This window comes from Prunus persica, chromosome G6 (assembly GCF_000346465.2).
Source record: "Prunus persica cultivar Lovell chromosome G6, Prunus_persica_NCBIv2, whole genome shotgun sequence".
Lineage (NCBI taxonomy): Eukaryota > Viridiplantae > Streptophyta > Magnoliopsida > Rosales > Rosaceae > Prunus > Prunus persica.
Window position 1 is genome coordinate 29,608,682 of NC_034014.1, and position 20,955 is coordinate 29,629,636.

At 40.5% G+C, this 20,955-nt stretch overlaps 7 protein-coding genes across 8 annotated transcripts; 4 read left to right on the top strand and 3 right to left on the bottom strand.

Annotated features, from left to right (window-relative positions):
• LOC18774732 (probable prefoldin subunit 4) lies at window positions 152–2,077 on the top strand. Its single transcript, XM_007206082.2, has 3 exons — window positions 152–311; window positions 404–514; window positions 1,633–2,077. The coding sequence occupies exons 1-3, from the start codon at window positions 303–305 to the stop codon at window positions 1,891–1,893; spliced, it is 381 nt and encodes a 126-aa protein (XP_007206144.1). The 5' UTR covers window positions 152–302; the 3' UTR covers window positions 1,894–2,077.
• On the top strand, window positions 2,936–4,624 carry LOC18773063 (pectinesterase). The gene is made up of 3 exons (XM_007206151.2): window positions 2,936–3,119; window positions 3,229–3,717; window positions 3,929–4,624. The coding sequence occupies exons 1-3, from the start codon at window positions 2,936–2,938 to the stop codon at window positions 4,609–4,611; spliced, it is 1,356 nt and encodes a 451-aa protein (XP_007206213.2). The 3' UTR covers window positions 4,612–4,624.
• LOC18773129 (PRA1 family protein E) lies at window positions 4,749–6,024 on the bottom strand. Its single transcript, XM_007205832.2, has one exon. The coding sequence runs from the start codon at window positions 5,712–5,714 to the stop codon at window positions 5,070–5,072; it is 645 nt and encodes a 214-aa protein (XP_007205894.1). The 5' UTR covers window positions 5,715–6,024; the 3' UTR covers window positions 4,749–5,069.
• LOC18772836 (ankyrin-1) lies at window positions 6,237–10,421 on the bottom strand. 2 transcript variants are annotated; one of them, XM_020566475.1, is made up of 13 exons: window positions 9,941–10,421; window positions 9,657–9,719; window positions 9,338–9,508; window positions 9,028–9,159; window positions 8,795–8,934; window positions 8,582–8,668; window positions 8,295–8,420; window positions 7,956–8,108; window positions 7,551–7,625; window positions 7,336–7,437; window positions 6,909–7,079; window positions 6,736–6,815; window positions 6,237–6,527 (listed from the first exon to the last, which is right to left on the bottom strand). In XM_020566475.1, exons 1-13 carry the CDS (start codon window positions 9,969–9,971, stop codon window positions 6,473–6,475), a joined length of 1,386 nt encoding a protein of 461 aa, XP_020422064.1. In that variant the 5' UTR covers window positions 9,972–10,421; the 3' UTR covers window positions 6,237–6,472. The 2 variants fall into 2 exon arrangements, with proteins under 2 accessions (XP_020422064.1, XP_020422065.1); XM_020566476.1 differs by having other exon boundaries at window positions 7,554–7,625; window positions 9,941–10,418.
• LOC18772215 lies at window positions 10,807–12,157 on the bottom strand. The gene is made up of 2 exons (XM_007206223.2): window positions 11,659–12,157; window positions 10,807–11,424 (listed from the first exon to the last, which is right to left on the bottom strand). The coding sequence occupies exons 1-2, from the start codon at window positions 12,155–12,157 to the stop codon at window positions 11,345–11,347; spliced, it is 579 nt and encodes a 192-aa protein (XP_007206285.1). The 3' UTR covers window positions 10,807–11,344.
• On the top strand, window positions 13,525–17,071 carry LOC18773201 (receptor-like protein kinase ANXUR1). Its single transcript, XM_007208159.2, has one exon. It carries the CDS (start codon window positions 14,067–14,069, stop codon window positions 16,695–16,697), a length of 2,631 nt encoding a protein of 876 aa, XP_007208221.1. The 5' UTR covers window positions 13,525–14,066; the 3' UTR covers window positions 16,698–17,071.
• LOC18775103 (probable WRKY transcription factor 74) lies at window positions 18,800–20,876 on the top strand. The gene is made up of 3 exons (XM_007205381.2): window positions 18,800–20,200; window positions 20,299–20,424; window positions 20,540–20,876. The coding sequence occupies exons 1-3, from the start codon at window positions 19,392–19,394 to the stop codon at window positions 20,667–20,669; spliced, it is 1,065 nt and encodes a 354-aa protein (XP_007205443.1). The 5' UTR covers window positions 18,800–19,391; the 3' UTR covers window positions 20,670–20,876.

A 20,955-nucleotide genomic window follows, 5' to 3' on the forward strand; every position in this document is an offset into this window, starting at 1 on the left:
TTTGACATTTCTCAGGCCAAGAAAGAAAAGAACCAAAAAAAAAAAAAAAAAAACTTTTGACATTTCTTTATTACCTTTACACATATTCACCCTGGGCCTGGGCCATATTTTGCTTTAAATACGCTTCTTTGGGCGCAATAAAGATTGACCCGATATTAGGCCCAAAATAGAATTTGGGTTGCAGTTGTTGACACTGGCTAGGTATATATACCGAAATGCCCACGGTGCCCTCGTCACAGGCTTTACTCTTCTTCACAGTTCACTGAGCTTCGTTGAGTTTGTTCAACCTTTTTGAATCAAGCATGCAACAGGTGAGTCAAAGCCCTAATTTTTCATTCACATAATCTAATAATTCCATGCAAAAGGTTTCGTTTTTAATTTTGTTTTGTCTTTTTGGGCCAAGGGTGGAGGATCTGAAACGGAGGTGACATGGGAAGACCAGCAGAACATCAACAAATTTGGCAGATTGAATAACCGGTTTCACGAGCTCCAGGACGAGATCAAATTTGCCAAGGTATTTCCTTTCTGTGGACGTTTATTTGGTTTTTTTTCTTTCTAAAAACTTGAAAGATTCCTTTTTTGTTTTTCTTTTCTGGGTACTAAATGCTGTTTTGTCTTGTAAAATCGATGCTGTTTTATCTCAAATCGACTATAAATAGAACATGTACCATGTGTTGCCATAAGAGTGTGCAAAGGCTCGAGATTGTAATCTAAAATTCAGTGTTCGAAAAATCGGCCTATGCGGCCGCCTAGGCGCTAGGCGGGAGGACACTTCACCCTAATCCTTAGGGGTAGGCGCCAGGGAGTTAGGCGGCCTGGGCGGGTCTGGGCGGGTCGGGTGGCTGCTTCTCTACTCTTCTCGACCCAACCAGTGGTAGCGACGACTTCTTCTAAAATTGAAAAAGAGTGAAGTGAAGCGAAAAGAAAAGTGATGAAATGATTGTTTAGGATTGGCTTCACTGCTAATAAAACTAAATTGACTTTATTTATTAGTCTTCTAGGTTTGGTGGGACTGCTGTACCTGAATGATTTGGCAAACTACCCTGTGAGTTTTATGTTTTGCAATGGGCATCGATTTCAGAAATTCACATTGAAAAAGGTTGAATGTTTGCTTTCCTGATATGTGCCAGCTGCCAAATGATCAAATTTGTGTGCAATGAGCCTCCTGCCTGGAATTTTGCATGTTTAAATGCATGTTTCTTTACTTTACTTTAACCCCATAGATTTTCCTTGGGATGAATTGCTTTCCGCAATTAAGCGGGTATAAAGGCTGCCTACGGCTGATCTGCCATTGTGAGAGTCTTGTGAACTAGGCCACAGTTCTTTTTCATTTTCCTTGGGAAGCTTATGGTAGACTGCATTTCATTATCCAGTCCCTTGATTGTTTGACTTTAGTTTTTTTTTTTTTTTTTCGAGACTGCATTTGTACCTCTTATACTATTTTTTATGGTATTTTAACGTGTTAAAGTTATGTGAGAGTTTGTATTATGTTGACTCTCACCTTCTGAATCATGGTACTAGTGCTAGCTTTTGAACATGAACATCACTTTCTATTTACCTGTGTGTGTGTGTCATTGTCGTCCTGGTATATTTTGTAAGTTGTGCCCTCTTCTGATCAATGTTGCCATCCAGGAATCAAATGAGAATCTGGAGGATGCAAGCAATGAGTTGATTCTCACTGATGAGGAGGTGGTCCGGTTCCAGATAGGTGAAGTGTTTGCCCATGTGCCAAAAGAAGAAGTGGAGAGCAGGATCGAAGAGATGAAAGAGGTGACGAGCAAAAATTTAGAGAAACTTGAGGAAGAGAAGGAATCTATTCTTGCACAGATGGCCGAATTGAAGCAAATTTTGTATGGAAAGTTCAAGGACTCCATCAATCTAGAGGAGGATTAAACGCGGGACTTGTGTTTCTGTAGTTCGGTTTTTCAAATGATAAAGGATTTTTTGTTGTTGATATGATTTTCCTTCTTCTTCTTTAAAGGAATTGTTCACTTATATTTTTAGTACATGAAGAAACTTGTTCCTTCCATCCGGATGGTCATCTTTGATTTCAGAAAGTTCATTTTATAGCGTTTGAGTCCAAGAGCACCAAACTTGTTAGTGATATGGCAGGAGTGCGCACTTGCAGGTGTCTTGGCTTTCTGATCTCTTGTTTAAAGCAAAGCGATGTTTGGGGAGGGAGAATCGAAGCTAGGACTTGGGATGTAGGGTCATGCTCTCAACCTGCAAGCCCATAGCTGCTTTCTGACCTCTTGAATCTACACTTCCAAGAGTACCAATAATTCTGCACATACTTTAAACCTTCAATCAAATTGATTTAAGTTTAAATGCAAGTTCTACAAGACAACAAATCATTTGGAGAGCATTTCCCATTTGACTTCAACAGGAGAAGAAAGGAGCGGGGGACAAAACGCAGACGGAGATGAAGGGAGAGAATTAATTTTAATATATACCATTTTTACTCACAAAAGGTCAAACAGAAGATAATGTTGAACATCAGATTATTCCTGATGGAGAAATTCTTCCAAATTTACTTCCTAATGAAACAAAAATGGGAAAGAAGAAAATTTGATTTTTGGAAATATCTCAGTGCCTTGGGTTTAATAAGGAACAGATCCCAGGAAAATCCTTTGCTGCATAATATTAACATCCATAATTTATGGTAATTATTATTCAATCCGACCACTTAAATTTGGGCGTTATCATCGCTTCCAAATTTCTGCATACATGTTATATATTTGCATATTCTTCTTAATAGTCAAATTCTTGCTTTGCTTCTCTCTTAATTTGCTCTGTTCTCATGTGTCCACTGATGAAGATGTGCTCCTGCCATTTCATCTTTTTCATCATTTGTCTCTCTGCTCTGTCCAAAACCCCATTTGCTAATATCATAAACGTCCCTCTGCCAGTGTTCAGAAACTCATTGCACTCTACCATGGAACTTGTCCAAAATGTGGCCTCTGTCATTCCCCGCATCCGCGTGTATGCTGATGCTCAGGATGACCATGATGATCATGATCGAAATCTTAATATTGCTATTTCACATTGTGCAGATGTGCTTGGCTCAACTTATGAAGCCTTGAATTGGTCTCTTTCCGCCATTCATCACGACCCGAAAGGTTCATTTCATATATATATTGAAAGGGTTTTAAATTCTTAACCATTTCTTCATTTTCTTTCATTGAGGACAAGAAAAACCAATGCTAAAACTAAAGCTTCATTTTACAGGTTATACACAATACTATCGCACAAATACTGATGTCATTTCCCATGCAAGAGCAAGGTTGGATGCAAACCTCGGCAGCCAAAAAACATGCATGGAAGTGTTTGATGGCACCAAATATTCCATGGCAGCACAGAGCTTCAAGCAAGTGACCACATCAACCCAAGAGTTGCTTAGCATGTTGCAAGTACCACCTGGCCGTGGCCGCAGAGCAGCTAATGCTGGCCTAAAATTTTTGCAAACGCCAAACGTTACGGTTTGTAAAGCTGGGAATGGGAATTTTAGAACAATAATGGAGGCCGTAGCTGCTGCACCAAACCATAGCCGAGATCATTTTGTGATATTTGTTAAGAAAGGATTTTACAAAGAAAACGTGAAAATCGATAGCCAAAAGTGGAATTTGGTCATGATTGGCGAGGGTATGGACGTTACTACCATATCTGGCAGTAGAAGCTTTCGCGATGGTTGGTCAACATTTGATTCACCAACATTTGGTATGACACCAAAACTTGATTTATTTCAAAATTACGTTTAGAAAAAAGTAAATTTTCTCTTACCAGAATACCACCAATCAATACCATGCATTTAGGCATAAGTTATCTTTAAAAAATATATATATAATAACAGGGTTTGATGACATAACATGTCAAAACCTGTTCCTACTGTTTTGTGTTTGACTTTTGTTCTCAATTCATTTGGTATTAGCGGTATCGGCCGAAGGATTCATTGCAATGGACATGGGGTTTGAGAACGCTGCAGGACCAGAAGGTTTGCAGGCAGTTGCACTTCTATCCGCCAGCGATGGTGCTGTCTTCTATCGCTGCAAGATCAGTGGATACCAAGACTCATTGTGTGTACATGTCGGCCGTCAGTTCTATCGAGACTGCCAAATCAGTGGCAGTGTCGACTTCATCTTTGGCTATGGCACTGCTGTTTTCCAAAATTGTGCACTCATTGTCAGGAAAAATGTAATAGGCAAAATCAGCGTGGTCACAGCGCATGGCCGATATGCCCTAAACGACTCATCAGGCTTCTCCTTCCAATCATGCAAGATCTATGCAGACCCCGATTTCATAGGCGAAGCGTATCTTGGTCGACCTTGGGGTAAATATTCACGGACAGTGTTCATACAATCATATATAAGCAATGTTATAATGCCCGAAGGTTGGCTTGAATTCAGAGGGAGTTTTGGGACTGACACACTGTATTATGGTGAGTACATGAACATGGGGCCAGGTGCGGAGCTTGCAGGCCGAGTCAAGTGGACGGGATATCATGTGATTGCCAACCCATCGGAGGCTGACTGGTTTACGGCGGCCAAGTTTATTGACGGGAACTCATGGCTGCCATCCTTAGGTATCCCATACATACAAGGATTGAAGCCTTAACCCTAGTAATTCAATGTATCTTCCTTCTAAGCCCCAAGTCCTTAAAATTTTATCTGTGTTCAAGAATTCAGTTTCAGTTTAGTCAAGCATGAAAGTTGAACAAAACGAGACCACGTAAAAACTCAAAACACAAGGGATAAATCAAAATCACAACTATTTCAAGCTTAACAATTAAAATACACCAGAAACTGTTACAGAAGTAGTAACCAAACTTTATCCACTGTATGATATCAAAGAAGAAGACGGTAACAAAAAATCAATCACCTTTCCCTCTTGAAGCTGCAATTGCTACATTGTTGTCCCTCTACAGTTTGCATCACAGCTCCAAAAACCCAAAATTCCCATAAAAATCGAATTTTTCCCGGAAAAATAAAAATCCCCAACACCCTCATCTGAAATATTTTGTGCAACCTCAAAACCCCAATTTTGGCGGCGAAGTATCAAACCAACCCGAGAATTCAAATCCGGGTGTAAGAAGTCGGGCGCAGAGGCTGGTTTGCAACAACCGACACCAACCCGTTTTCAACCGCAGTCTCCTCGTCAAGAAACAAGTCTTCGGTGACCCGAAAGGCGGCGTGGAGCCCAACCACCACCACCCCGACGATCAACGACACCAACACATTCAAACCCACGTGGGTAAACACCAGCGCTACGACAGTGACCAAGCTCAGCACGACCACCACCAGCCTGTCGTCGAAGCTCTGGTTGAACAAAACGACGGGGCCAGTTCGGAAGAAGTAGAGGGCGAGCCAGGCGACGAGGACGATCAAGAAGACGATCATGGAGACTGGGTGCCATAGGAGGCTGAGGAAGACGATTAGGAGCACTGCCATGGCGTAGTTGACGCGGAAGTAGCCGATGTTGTGCTTGATTCGAGCCATGGCGTCGGCGTAGTTGTACGGAACGGAGAAGGAGGTCAGAGAGAAGAGCTCGGGCCACGGGCGGCGCGTGGGGTACACGGATTGAGAGATGCGTGCGGGGTGCACGGGTTGGGAAGTTTGGGGATTGGCACGGGAGGTAAAGGTGAGATCTTTGGAGGTTTGTGCGGCGGCGGGGTTGGTGGCGGTGATGGTGCCGTAACCCACAGGTGGTTTTAGCGACATTGTTGATGGAAATCGGGAAATTCCTCTAAAAGATCGGAAATTTGGGCGGGAAATGAAGCTTAGCCCTCAATCAATTGAGAAGTTGGTAGAGAAGAAACCCTAGAACCCTGAGAAAGGATTTTAAGGGCTCTCTCCCCTCTCGGAAACAGGGGACTGAAGCAAGCGCAGAAGGTGGAGGATGTCAGAGGAACTTTGGAAATTATAAATTTGTTATTTTAATTTAATGCGGCCGTCTGTCTATTTTTTTTAAGTGGAAAATTGTAGTTAGTTGAAATACAACTGGATTTTTGCTTAAAACCAGTGCTGCCCTTCTGTATCATAACGTCAAGATTTCAGTTTTTTTTTTTTTTTTTTTTTTCTTTCGTTGTTCTTTTTGGACAATAGACAGTTATAACAAAAAAACAAAGATTTTTCCATCAACTTTGGAAAAAATAATTGATATCCCACAAAATTGATGAGATGACAAGACGAGTTGAATGTAGGAGACTATATCCAAAAAACAAAACAAAAAAGCAGCCAGAGTGAAGGAAGAACAATGGAAAATAAAAAAGTGTCTCACAATAACACTACTGCAAACATTAGTCACTAACCAAACTGAACAAAGGCAGCAACGGCAAAGAATTTCTCACATTTATAAGTAACAACTACTCTAGCAATCCCACAGTTCCTAATTAAAACCACAACCCACTCTCATAAAAGAAGAGGAAATGATCTCAATCCAACCTTTTGACTAGCTTAGGATACGACTGTTCAGCGAACTACGATTTCCGTTTATCAGCACCATGAAATTTCCTTCCAGCTTCAACCGCTTCTCTGTAAAGAAAAAAGTGGTTAGAGCTTGCAACCCAGGGAAAGTGATAATAACTCGATGGAAAAAACAGGTCCTATTTTATAAATAAACCCCTTTTTTATTAAACAGAAGCAAGCAACACAATTTGCATTTGATTTTGTTTTGCAAATAATAAGAAAACAGTACAACTAAGGGGGGAGAGGAGAAAGCAGAGCAGTTTTTGAATACAACCTGAAAGCATCTACAAGTGCCTGATTTTCAGGGTCCAGCCTGACACCTTCATAAAAAGAATTCGCAGCTTCATCAAACTTCTGCAATAACAAATAAATATTTCATTGGATATTGTTCTTTTTTCATATAAAATTTCATTAGAAGCATCATGAGATGGTTAAGTGAGCACATGCCTGCAATAGGCGCAATGCTGCACCTTCTCGGTAGCAAGCTTTTGCCCAATCTGGTTTTAATGCCCTGCAGGCCTTTGCATCAGCTAAGGCATACTCAGGTTGACCAAGACGCATCCAACAAAGGCTTCGATTAGAAAACAAAGTACCATCGGTCGGGTCCATATCAATTGCCTGTAAATGCATGGCCAAACACAGAACTAAGTAGTAGTATTTCGTAAGCAAATAGAGTCGGTTGTTTCCCCATTAAGTGCACTTTCACTAAGCAGTAGTCTGAACAATCGAAAGTAGCCTGCTTAAACTCTCTATAGAGAAAAATAGGGCCCACAGTAATCCAATAAACTTGTCTTGAGCATGGGACCAACGCATAACTTGCAACATAACTAGAAAATTGATTAGCATTAATAACAGAGGAAGATGTAAAACGCACCTGTGTATATGCATCAATGGCCATATTATAATCCTTTGTTTTGAAAGCATCATCTCCTCTTGATTTTGCTTCTGCAGCTTTCTTCTTCGCTTCAGGGGTCACCTGAATAAGGGGTAAGGCACAAACACAAGACTACATAAATCTTTATGCTAAATTAAATTTCATAATATTGACATGCACAGCGGGGGCACATTTAGTTACAGGGTAAAAGTTACCACCTCCGGGAGCTCTTGTTTTGGTGATGTAGAGTCTTTTGGCACATTAAGTTCCTTCAAGTTTCTAGCTTGTTCCTGCAAATTATCCCTTGAAAGTTAGAAATCTGAGGTAGCTTCAAGAATGCCAGCCAAATCTAGGGAATCCAATTATGTTTTGTGTTCATATATAAACATAGTTTATGAGACAATAAAGGAATTCCTATTATGTCTTCTGTACCCATAAACTACTGTACTCAACATATGCCAACCAATAAGTTTTGTGAAAGTATAATACAAATAAACACTTAAAGAGGCCAGATTAAGAATAAGGAGATCTAGTAAGATAGTCGTCCTCTCAAAATTAAGAGGTTGGAGAAATTCCTTTAGTCTCCTCACAAGGAAAATGACATGTCAAGATCTTGGCACCTGTTGTCTGCTTGTTTCAGACTGCATATACTCAAGTATGCCGTCAACCGTCCATTTTGGGATGGTTTCAAGCTTTGATGTCAAGGGAAAGAGAATCTCAACAGCACTGCGGTTCCCCCTTGCAGCTGCGACCTGTATAGGCTTCAAACCATCCTGTGCAACAAAAAGTCACCATTAATTTATCTGGTTTTTTCAGTCCCCATTTATTTTAAAAGGATGAATTTAACTAACATCTGTAATACTAAGAATCTATATGCAGCACTTCATGTAGAGCTACACTAATGGAACAATTTTTAATAATCAGAAAGCATAATTCCTATGTCAGGTAAGGTGGACTACCTCATCAGTGATATTGGGATCTGCTCCAGCTTTCAACAATAATTGTAAGATCTCTGGGCTGCCAATATCAGCAGCAATGTGCAAAGGGGTTGCTCCACCTGCACTAATATTTACTTTGGCACCAGCCTATACAAACAAAAAAAGGAAAAGTAAATGTTGCAAGTCAAATGATGATCTAAAGATTCACCTGTCCAGAATACTTTCCAACACCCTACAAGTAAAAAAATTGAATTTGTATTTACAGATAAATTGTTTTGCTACATTGAATAGTAAGGCATAAACTGAACCTGAATCAATAACTCTAAGCATGGCAGTGAACCAGCCGCAACAGAAGATAACAAAGGAGTAATACTGTCATCATTTTCAGAATTTGGCTGCAAAACAAAAATAACTATATGAACAAAACAATAGAAGACTATCTCACCTCATAGTTCACTCTCTCTACAGAACTACCAAACAAATAAGCATCTATGCAAACAAGCATATCCAAGACAGCTTACATTGGCATGGTGTTCTAACAAAACTTTCACAGCATCTTGTTGACCATGACCAGCAGCCCAAATCAAAGGAGTGCCAGCTTCACTTTGGGAATTAACATCAGCACCTTTGGAGATCAAATACCTCAGTAACTCAATGTCTCCTGTAAACAAGCACAAACCACAATATGATTCCTGAAATTTTATTAAGCCATAAAATGAAATGCTACTATGAGAAAAAGTTTTTAAAAACCCACCTAGTCCAGCGGAATGATGAAGAGCCGTGGCCCCTAAATCACTGGCTATAGCAGGATTGGCACCAGAATCAAGCAGGTATTTTGCAGTATCAGTATGGCCTTGCCGAGCAGCATGAATAAGAGCAGTCTCACCTGTAAACAAGTAACGATTTCTAAAGGATAAGCTGTATGATATACCAATAAGTACACAAAGCTCTAGCCAGATTAGAAATATGTGTCTGCCTAAGTTTTCTATATTACTGTGAGATTCTGAAGTTACATTTTGATCTCGTTTACCAAAAACAGATAATGTATAACACTAAGCACAAACCGTCTTCGTCCTTTGTATCAACATCAAGCTTCAGTTCCTCCAGCAAGTACTTGCACACCTCAGTCTTGCCCTCTCTCGCCGCAAAATGAAGGGCCCCTCGCTTGTTGGCATCCTTAATATCAGCCACAGTTTTTGCCAAATCCTTCCCTTCATCAAGTTGCCCGGCCAAATCTGCCAAGGAGGAAACCCCCAATCATAAAAATTAATTATAATAATAATTGAATTACAACAACAGCCAATCAAAACAAGCAAAAATAACCAATTCATGATTGAAAAAATAAAATCAAACATCCAGGGCAGAAAGAGAACATTTACTCACTCTTTAAGAGATCAAGATTCCCAGTAACAGCAGCATTGAGAAATTGTTGAACTTTATCCCTCACTGCAAAAAGTTACCTTTTTTTTCATTGAAGATTCAAGGAGCTATTTTGATAAATAAAGATTATATAAATTCGAAAGTAATTAGGCTTATGCATCAGTATATAGACACATATACGTATTTAGAATCCTGGGCAACCATAAATTAGTGGACTTTTTGCCTCAGACCATAAAATCACAAACCAGATTTAAAGGAAGAGTGCGTGATAGAGTTAGAGAAAGAACCTGCAAGGGCAGCTGAAGCGTCAGGGGCCATAAGGAGGGCAAAGCCAAGGAGAAATAGTTTATTTGTTGGGTTTCTGAAGCTTTGACAGAAGGGGCCGAGTTTGTTAGTAAGCAGAGAGAATTCACTGGGAGTTCAACTTCGGTTGTCTTCGAGACACAGAGACAGAAGAAGACGACCCAAGTTTTTCTGGGGTTTATGGTTTATGCCGAACACGTGGAATTTGCAAAAGCACAAAAAAAAAAACAAAAAAAGGTCAAAATTTACTTTTCAATGAGTTTTACTTTTACAGTGTAAAAGTAGTTACCCATACCACCCACAAGGCGATAGAATTTCATTGAAGAAAGAATAAGTAACTAGTACCAAAAAATCGGTTTATGTTGTCGGAAATTAGGCAAGTGTCTTTACATCAATGGGTTCGGTCGTCAGTTTAATTGAGTAATCTTACCCGCTCAACTGCAAGCGAGTTCAGAAACCTTACTTCTAATAGAGTTCCTTCCCCCCAAAATCCCAAATCCCCATAAGATCATACCCATAAAAACCTACTTGTTAGAATCCTCAAATAAAAATCAATAATCAAATCTTTAAAAAAAATCCTTCTATGAAGTTATCTAGAAAGAAAGGTCATGCTTTTCCCAAAGAAAAAACAAAAAGGTTTGTTTGATGATAAATTTCTAAAAAGTATTTTCTTTTGACTAGAGGATGGCACTCTTTAGCTAATGAGTCTGTAATTCTTGCTTATTGTTGGTAAAAATTTACAAGTAGAGGATAATAAAAAGGAAAAAAGAAACGAATATGAGAGAGATATATGAAAGTAAAAATCTAAAAGGATGAATTCTATTTATTAAATGTAATTGTTTCATAGTACATTCCTTGAATTCCATTTTGACAACATAAGATCGATGAGGCACAAAAATGAATTGTTCCATTCCATTCCATCATCAAACGTGTTGCGCAGTGCACCCAAGAGAGAAATTTGGATATTCAAAGTGTCAACTTGGAAAATTAAGCACACTAAATCCTTCTCTAGCCAAACCAAACCAAACCAATTAGGTTCTCATGAGTGCCAATAAGACTTCTTTGCATGCTTGCGGCTTAACATTTTTCAATCTCTGGTGGTATAATCAGTAAGCACAAATTAATCAACAAAGCCCTAATTCATTTTAAGCTTAAGCCGACCTCGATCTTCTTCCTCTTCTCTCTCCTCTCCTCTCTTCTCTCCTGTATGTATCTCTCTAGAAAGTAGAAAGCAGAAAGTAGTCTCCTCTCCTCTCTCCTCTGTACAACCAGCAAAGCCATCTCACACTTCAATCTAAACTGCACCGCTGAACAAGAAGGAGCTTTTTCCTTCCTCTTTTCCTTTCTCTCTCTGTCTGTACAAGCAAAGCCATCTGATGATCCACACTTCAAGAAGACTGCATCACTGAACAAGCCACAGCTTGAGCCCAATGCCTCAACTTGGTTTTTACCTGTTGTGGATTATCACCTACAAAAATAAAAACCCAATCCCGCAAAATGAAACGAGTTCATGTTTCAAAACCAGAATTTGGATGTTAATTTAATTACAATAAAGTTTTACATTACTAATTCAATACATATTTATAACTAGTAGACACAATTTAATCATTTAAATCCATGCAAGGTTTTTTTTTTCTTCTCCCTACACCAATACAATTGTAAATGTGAAGTATATGTAACAGTATGAAGATTGCATAGGTACCTGGACTGCAAATCTTCCATGCATCTGTGTCGCTCCTAGGGCTTCCAAACGACGAGGACCGTCCACCCAATGACGATGTAGAATGGCGGGCGCTATTCGGGGTGGACACGGGACTCGGGGAAAACTGGCGGTTGACGGCAAAGTAAAGGTCAAGAGCGGGCAAGGTAGGGCAGAGCCTCTGACCCTCTTCCTCATTGAATCCAAACCCTAGCTCAATGCAGCCTTTGAGCTCGTGCAAGTCTTCGTCCGTGAGGACCATGTCATCGGAGTCGTTGATCCCATTCCTCCTCCTCTCCTGCCTGAGAATCTGCCGGCGCCGCTTCTCCCACGCAATGTCTCGTGGTGTCTCGCACATGGACAGCTGCTTGCTGAGGCGCTTCCTGTTCAGCATCTTGGGCGGCGCCAGCGGCATGTGCTGGAGCTCCTCCTCAGACGAGGAAAGGGAAAGCGATAGCGACGACGAATATGACGTCGGCGGTCTGCATTGCTCGTCCTTCATTTTTGTGTAATTAATTAATTGAATGAATGTGAGTATGTGATGCGGTGGTGTATATGTGTGTATATATACTCGATGTGACGGTGGTGGCAGCGGCAGCGACCTGAAGCTGCCGCGCCAGCCAGGCAAAGATGGTTTCGATAGATTGAGTGTGGGATGGGGGTGGGGGGTTGGGGTTGGGGGGGTGGCGCTTTGTGTTTCCCCAAAAAAAACTTTAGAAGGAGACAGGATCGGAGGAGTTTCGTATTCTGCGGTGCATGATCACCAGCCCGACCAGCTCAACCAGATGTTGTGAGAAGGGCTTTAATGGAGACAAGACGGGTTGATGGACCTGCGGCGGTCTCGCACATCCCTTCCCATTTCCTCCATCCATTTCTAACGGTCCCTTCATTTGTTAATTTTGGATGGTACTTTAACCTTCTATTCTAACAAATATCATATATGTTGATCTAGGTTAGACAATGAAGTGTGTGTCCATTCTCTTGCACCCGTTTATTCTAACAAATATCTTATATATGATGACGTGGGTTAGGTATGGCAGTGTGCTCATTCTCTTGCATCAAGTTCGATTCCTCTCTTCTGATAGTGAATTGTCGCTTGTATTAAAAAATAAGATATAGATATCTTATATATGATCGCCAAGTTTATGTATGTTTGTCTTTCTTTGGGGGAGGAATATGTAATCCCATCTTACAGAATTTAAAGATTTGATATGAACATTCTTTTAGGGCAATGTTAATTTTAATTCGACCATGTATGTACATAAAAATCAACAATACCTATGATAAACTGTATCATTCTAGAATTCACAACTTTACATATGTAAAAAGAAAAAGAAAAACACAAAAAGCAACGGTATGTGTATTTTGTCGAGTTGTTTGTTTGAGTTTGAGCATTATGTATACTTGATCAAGATAGAATTTATTAGTTTGATGTTGGACAAAACGTAGGGATTTGGTCATTTCATATAGCTGCTTCCTTAATAACACTTGATTTATTTTTTTTATTAAAGTTTTGAGAAGAATGAACCCTTATTGGTTAATTATTGTACTACTAGTTGTGAGAGCTAAAGCCTAAAGCTTGCTCGCGCAATGATCTGTTGTTCTACATTCTAGGAGACTAATTTGGTAGTTTTTTGGTGTGGTTAGTCTAATTTTCATGGGCTTAATATCTTCGTAAACAGAGTCTACTCTCTTCGGTTTTGTGGTTGTTTTTACACATGAATGTATATGGGAAATGAACTGATTGAAGTCAAGCTAACTAGTCCAAGGAATTAATGGTTAATTTCTTCCATCCGATTTCAGTGGTTCATTGAACAAATCATAACAATTATGTACGAGCATATTCTCCAAATTACGAAACAAAACACACACACAAAATGCTAAATTTAGGCTCTTCTTTTACTGCAAATAGAAATTCTAACTGTGCTGCAACCAATCAGAACCTGTACAATCTACGATTCTTGCTCCCAATCATTGGTTTCCAACAACGTTTTCGTTTGTGAAGAAGAATGAACGCCCTTGTTGACCCCAGAAATGGAAACCTAAAACGACCTAGCAAACAAAAGAGCCCACATTGCGAACAAAGAAGACCAAAAAAATCCACCCTCTCTCTGTTTCGTCTTGCCTGGTCTAGTCCTTGAGATCCAGGTAAGACTGGTAACGGTTTTTGATTAGATATGACTTAGTTTAACACCCCTACACCCAACCCCTCCATAGGAGAAGAATACAAAGAAAACCCAGAAACCCTTTTTGTTTTTCCGGGCGTACAGGAAAACTTCTTCTACTTGTTCATTGATCAGAGTCCTCTGTTTTCCTGTACGCCATTGACAGAGCAATCTGTCTCTGTGTTTCTCTTTTTCTTTTTCTTTTATTCTTTTCTATATATATATATATATATATATTAGGTAGCCATGCGCATCAAAACACACATCGTGTTTTTTATTTCTTTTGTGTCTGTGTTCCTGAATGGCCTCCATGCTGCAAACTCGGACTCGGATTCATTGATCCTTGGCTGTGGCTCAGAAAATGAGGCCAAAGATGCAGATGGGAGGAAATGGCAACCAGACTCAAAGTACCTTACTGGATCTAAAGGAAGTCCGGCTCAAGCCCAATATCAGGACCCTGCACTTCTTTCTGAGGTTCCATACATGAAAGCCAGAATTTTCACCTCAAATGCCACATACAAGTTTCCAGTGAAACCCAGGCAGCGCTACATTATTAGACTCTATTTCTATCCGGCTGTTTATGGCAGCAACAATGCTGAGCAGTCCTATTTTGCGGTCATCGCCAATGGAATCACTGTCCTGCAAAACTTTAGTGCTTCAATCACTTGTAAGGCCCTTACGCAAGCTTATATCATGAGGGAGTATTTCCTGGCTCCCCTGAATAAGGATTCTCTAGAGGTCACCTTTTCGCCTTCCGCGGGATTTGCTTTTGTGAATGGTATTGAGCTGATTGGAACGCCTGACATGTTCGGCAGTGCCACAATTGTTGGGGCTTCAGACCAGGCTTTTGATGGAAGGAGTACAAATTTGCAGACCATGTTTAGAGTGAATATTGGTGGGCAGTTTATTTCACCCACCAATGACTCTGGCGCCCTAACCAGGACATGGTATGATGACTTTGCTTATGTATTTGGTGCTCAACTTGGGGTCACCAACGAGGCCGCCAAAGATGTTAAAATTGATTACAAAGATATGCCAGGATATATTGCTCCTGTTGATATCTACAAGACCTCAAGATCCATGGGAGAAAAGAAGGACATCAACCTGAGTTACAATCTCACATGGGTGTTCAACCAGGTTGATCCCAAATTCATGTACCTTGTGAGGTTACACTTCTGTGACTTTTACCTCAGCAAAACCAATCAGATAGTGTTCACTGTTTACATCAACAATCAAACTGCCGAGGCTGAAGCAGATGTGATCGGATGGACGGGAGGAAAGGGGGTGCCTACATACAGAGATTATGTGGTAGCATTCAAGGATGGTAGTGATACTAACCTTTGGCTAGCTTTGCATCCCGCAATGAAATCCCGTCCTGAGTTCTACGATGCACTCATCAACGGAGTGGAGATATTCAAGCTTGAACAGGGTAAAACTTTGGCAGGCCCTAACCCTAACCCTTCTGAAATGTTGGCAAAGGACCAGGAAAGAGAGAGAAGCTTTGAAAATCAGCAGCAGCAACAGCAGGGAGGAAGTGGAACCAACAAAGCTCATGTGATTGGTGGAGCTGCTGGAGGAGCTGCAGCCTTCGGCATAGTGGCTGCATTGTGCATTGCTGTGTACCAAAGAAAGAAAAAAGCCCTAGGAACAGAAACACACACTTCTAGCTGGCTACCACTCTATGGCAATTCACATACCAGTGGCACCAAATCAACAATTTCAGGCAAGAGTACTGCTAGCAGCCACCTCACAACAGCTGCTCAAGGCCGTTGCAGGCGTTTCTCCTTTATCGAGATGAAACAAGCTACTAAGAGTTTTGATGAGTCTAATGTCATTGGTGTTGGAGGATTTGGAAAGGTGTACAAGGGTGTCATTGATGCAGGGATGAAAGTGGCCATCAAGAGGTCTAACCCACAATCAGAACAAGGAGTTCATGAATTCCAAACTGAAATTGAGATGCTTTCAGAGTTGAGGCATAAACACTTGGTCTCTCTGATTGGATTCTGTGACGAAGATAACGAAATGTGCTTGGTTTATGACTTCATGTCACGCGGGACTCTACGGGAGCATCTGTACAAGGGCAACAAATCTCAAGCTCAGCTGTCATGGAAGAAAAGGCTGGAGATTTGTATTGGAGCAGCAAAGGGACTTCACTACCTTCACACAGGGGCTAGGTGGACCATTATTCACAGGGATGTCAAGACAACAAACATTCTCTTGGATGAGAACTGGGAAGCCAAGGTTTCTGATTTTGGGCTCTCAAAGACTGGCCCCAACATGGACACTGGGCATGTTAGTACAGTGGTGAAGGGCAGCTTTGGCTACTTGGATCCTGAATATTTCAGGAGGCAACAGTTGACTGAAAAATCTGATGTCTACTCATTTGGGGTTGTTCTCTTTGAGGCATTGTGTGCAAGGCCTGCTCTGAATCCTAGCCTGCCAAAGGAACAGGTTAGTCTAGCAGACTGGGCCCTGCATTGCCAAAGAAAAGGAACTCTGGAGGACATCATTGATCCTCATCTCAAGGGGAAAGTCAACATGGAAAGCATCAAGAAATTTGCAGATACAGCTGAGAAGTGCTTGTCTGATGCGGGAACTGACCGCCCCACTTTGAATGACATCTTGTGGAACCTTGAGTTTGCTCTCCAGTTGCAGGACGACACAGATGGTTCAAACCACTCTTCAAGACGCGCAAGAAGTGACTCCGACGATGCCCATCTAAGAAACCAGAACATAATGGCAATGCATTACAGCAACCTCAGCCTTGGAAGTGAGAGTGATCTGAATGAAGAATCCAACAACACCACCAACTCAAATGAAACCACCAGCGACTCCAGCGCAATCTTCTCACAGATTGTCAATCCAAAAGGGCGATGATTGGAGCACTCTTAATGAATGATTTTCTGTGAGAGAAAGAAAGCAATGGGATTGATCAAGCAAATGCAACCAACTTACTAGATTAATTACTTTTCAGACAGAGGGTGATGCTTTCATTGTATGTTATTATTTTGTCTACTCTTTTTTTCCTATATACTCTCATTTAGTAGTATTACATTACATATTAATCGGACAGGCTATACATATGATTCTATGGAAATTTGTACTCAAACAAGTTCATATAGAGTCAAGTTTAATCTGCCTGGTGTTCTATATGATATTAAAAGTAATATTTGTATAAAGTTAGCCTCTCTTCTAGTAGTATATTTAAATATACAGTATTATGTACGTGACGTAAACGTACTGTGTCATGTCGAAATTGGAAAGAGCAAGAATCGTTTTGTTAGATTCTTGAGTTTTTGCCTTGTGCAGCAGTGTTGAGTAATAGTTGGAAAAACACAATCCATTTCTCCTTTCTGTTGAGCAGGAGCTAGCATTTGTTTTAATGTTGAACTTACCATTTGTACTTGAATTGGTGTTGGAGTGGAAACAAATACACAAGAAACAAGCAAACACACAAACATCTTTAGATGGTTTGGCTGGCAAGGGTTTCTCTTCCTTGCTATTGGGCTTTTTGAATATCATCAGTTCATTCATTCATATGCATATTTGTTCTGTTTCAGTTGACAAAGTCTTTTAAAATAACAATTATATACTGTTTTTTCTTTTGCTGGAGAAAGCACTATCTACTTTATGAAAGAAAGAAAAATAGTGAAGAATGAATGGTTCACATTGGCAATGTTTAAGGTTCCTCTAACAAACAAACAAGGTGATGCCAGCACAAACTTAAAAACATGATAGTCAAAGAACAATCGACAGCATCTTTAATTGATGGAAAGCGTGTTACGTGTTGAGAGCATTTTCAAACTTGAAGGGAAGGAATCAACTTATCTGAATCTGAGAAGGAGACAGACATCCATACCCCATTGGAAGAACATCATGCTCAATCTCAAATCGTTGGTTGGTTTCATTGTCTTGTCAAATTGCCACCTCCAATCCAATCATTACTTGCTTGCACCAATTGTTTTGTTTGTTTATCTTTATATATTTTATATTAGTCTCTGCAACTTTCAATGATACTCCACTTCCTTCCACTAAGCAAGCAAGCAATGGCCTTGGCCTTGGCCTTGGCAGATGATAAACTTGCTTTTGGTTTTGGAAGACTTTCCCTTCCTTTGTATTATTTTATTCAACTAACCTCACTGTTAATTCATCCCATCATCTTTTTCTTTCTGGACACTGCAACATGACAAAATTCTTCCCCCTCCCTCTTTGTAAGGTCATTTCAAAAATCATCCTCTCCGCCCTCCCTCTTTATCCATCCAAAAAAACTCAAAAAGGTGTGCGACTTTTTCATCACCAATAATTGAGTACCCAAGTGTTCATTTGCCCAACACATGATACATAGTTTATTGTAAGATTCACTTTGCCCAATTGATTAACAATTAGCCAAGTGCTCTGAAAGAAACCCATTAACTACATCTACCACTAATCCAATTGTTTTGTGGTTGTGATTTTCTTGATTGAGGATTACTGCACATCCTCACACCCCAAATCTTATTTGCACAAATTCAACCCAAGAACCTTACCTAACTATTAACTAACCCCCCCTCTCCCCTCCCTAAATGCATTCGATCATTTGCCACTACGTTTATCAGTTTATCTTCTTTCAGCACTTTGGCAAAGAAGGGTAGGCCAAATCATTCAAGGTCAACAGTGTGGGCCCCATCATTTCTAACCCGCATTCTAGCAAGACGCATCAGATGCCTCCACGTCTCCACCTTGTTGCATGCCTTCCGGTCTGCTGCAGGAGACCAGACTGGACTTGCTCAATAAAAAGTATGAAGACTACTACTACCGTACCTGGGTTAAAGTTTTAAGCGAATAAAAGGCCAAAATTTTGAAAATCGCGGCCATGAAGTGGGGCCCGTTTTAGGATCTTTGACACAGACGTTAGTTTACTTACTTTCTCAGGCGTCAGACCTGGCTTTGGTCCTCTGTTCTACCCTTTGCGCAGAACAGAGCACTCTCTCTCTCTTTCTTGCAGTTTTTTTATATAAAAAATATTATTATTAGAAACAGTAACGGATTGATATTTTATGGAACACATTTTTCAAAAGGAATACGAATTTGTGTGAAAGGAAGAACATTTTTATTCTGGAACCAATGGGAAGGAACACACACATGATTTCATAAGTCGTGCAGGAGGAGGAAGATAACTCTTGATTAAACAGAGACTTTTTTTTATCAGTTTAAATTTATTTTCCAAAGACAAAGCAAAGTCTTCTGTTTCACACCTTTCGATTTTTTTATGTTCGTCTTTCACACCTTTAGATAGCGTTGGGTTTTTTCTCTTTTCACTGCCCAAAGTGTGCACGGTTCTCTCTTCTTTTGTTTTCCTTAATTTCTGCTCATCTGGGTATTAATCTGATTTTGATGGGATACTTCAGTCCATCTCATTTCTCAGAATTAACCACGTAGGTCTTTGTTTTTCTTATCCTAATGAAAAAGATCGAATTTTGAGCAATACTATTCATCTCTTGCATCTGCCTTTTTATTTTTCGAGATACTCCTCAATCTGGGTTGACAGGGTTTTTAGGATTTAGGGACTGCTTTTTTTAGGCTTGAGTGAACATGGATGAGGTTGAAGAAGCTAACAAAGCAGCTGTTGAGAGCTGCCACGGAGTTCTCAGCCATTTGTGTCAACCTAAGGGCCAGGTTCATTGTAAAAATTTACTGGCAGAAACTGAGGAGGCTGTGTTCAAGTTCAAGAGAGTTGTGTCTCTTCTGGGCGGTGGCTTAGGCCATGGAAGAGTGAGAAAGTTGAAGAAGTTCAAGCCGCCACCTTTGCCTCAAAACATCTTCCTAGATGGCCCTAATTACAGATTAGATATTTCAACAAAACCCCTCCAATTACTCCCACCTACTTCTCTTGAAAACCGACGCGCAGAAAAGGATTCGAAGTATGGAAGTTCTCTGCAGCACACACAGAGCCAGAAAGTGTTTCTTGGAAACCCAGTAGTGGATTTGGATATGAAAATCAAGCACCCTCTCCAAATTCCCAAAACAAAACCATTGCAACAGTATCATTTCCTCGAACAGAAGCATGACCATCGGCAAGAGATACAAAGATTGCAGCTTCAGCCCCAACAGTTGAAATATCAGGCTGATACAATGTACTCTGGGAGAAACCGTGGCATCAACCTTGCATTTGATAGGTCTACTACCCGCACTCCCTCCATGTCGTCAGCCAGATCATTTGTATCATGTTTGAGCATGGATGGTGGTGTGGCTAACACTCACTGCGATTCGTTCCAACTAATCCGCGGTGTGCCTCAGCCGCCTGATCGGATCTCACAACAACAAAGGAGGTGCAATGGTGCCGGGGAAAAGGGAACTGTAAAATGCGGCAGTAGTGGTAAATGCCAGTATCCAAAGAAGAGGTGGGTCTTGACTCTGAAATTTATGTTTTTCAAGTGGGTGTGGGTGTGGGTGTGGGTGTTGTTTGTTTGCTTGTTTAATTAATTGATTTTGTTAATAGGAAAGTGAGGGTGAAAAGATCGTTTAAGGTTCCTGCCATTAGTAACAAGATTGCAGACATTCCAGCTGATGAATATTCATGGAGGAAATACGGGCAGAAGCCAATTAAGGGTTCCCCCTATCCTAGGTACTATTTTTAAATTCAAACATGCCTAGCTTCTGTTGTTTTGTACAATATTGTGGTGAATTTGATTATGGAAAGATAAGCAATGTGAGTCTGATTGAGAAGGGTTTGAATGTAGGGGATACTATAAGTGCAGCAGCATGAGAGGGTGTCCAGCGAGGAAACATGTTGAGAGAAGTCTTGAAGACCCTGCGATGCTCGTCGTCACCTACGAAGGTGAGCATAAGCATTCACCATCTGACCAGTGAGAGTGAGTGCCGTCGTTGATATTAATCCTGTGTACTGCTACTAGTATAAACATTCAGCTTCAGACAGACGGAAGAAACATAAGCCAACTAGTATATTTACATGCGAAATATAATCTGTGGATCCCAGATCTGCATATCGATGAATGGTGTTTCTATTTGCCTTGAGATAACGGAATTGTTTCTATTCAAGTAAGTAGATTTCCTCTATTTTGTTTATACCAAGTAACAGATCCAAATCCAATCATTTGCACCAGTCATCAGCCGAATTAATCCACGGTGTATAATC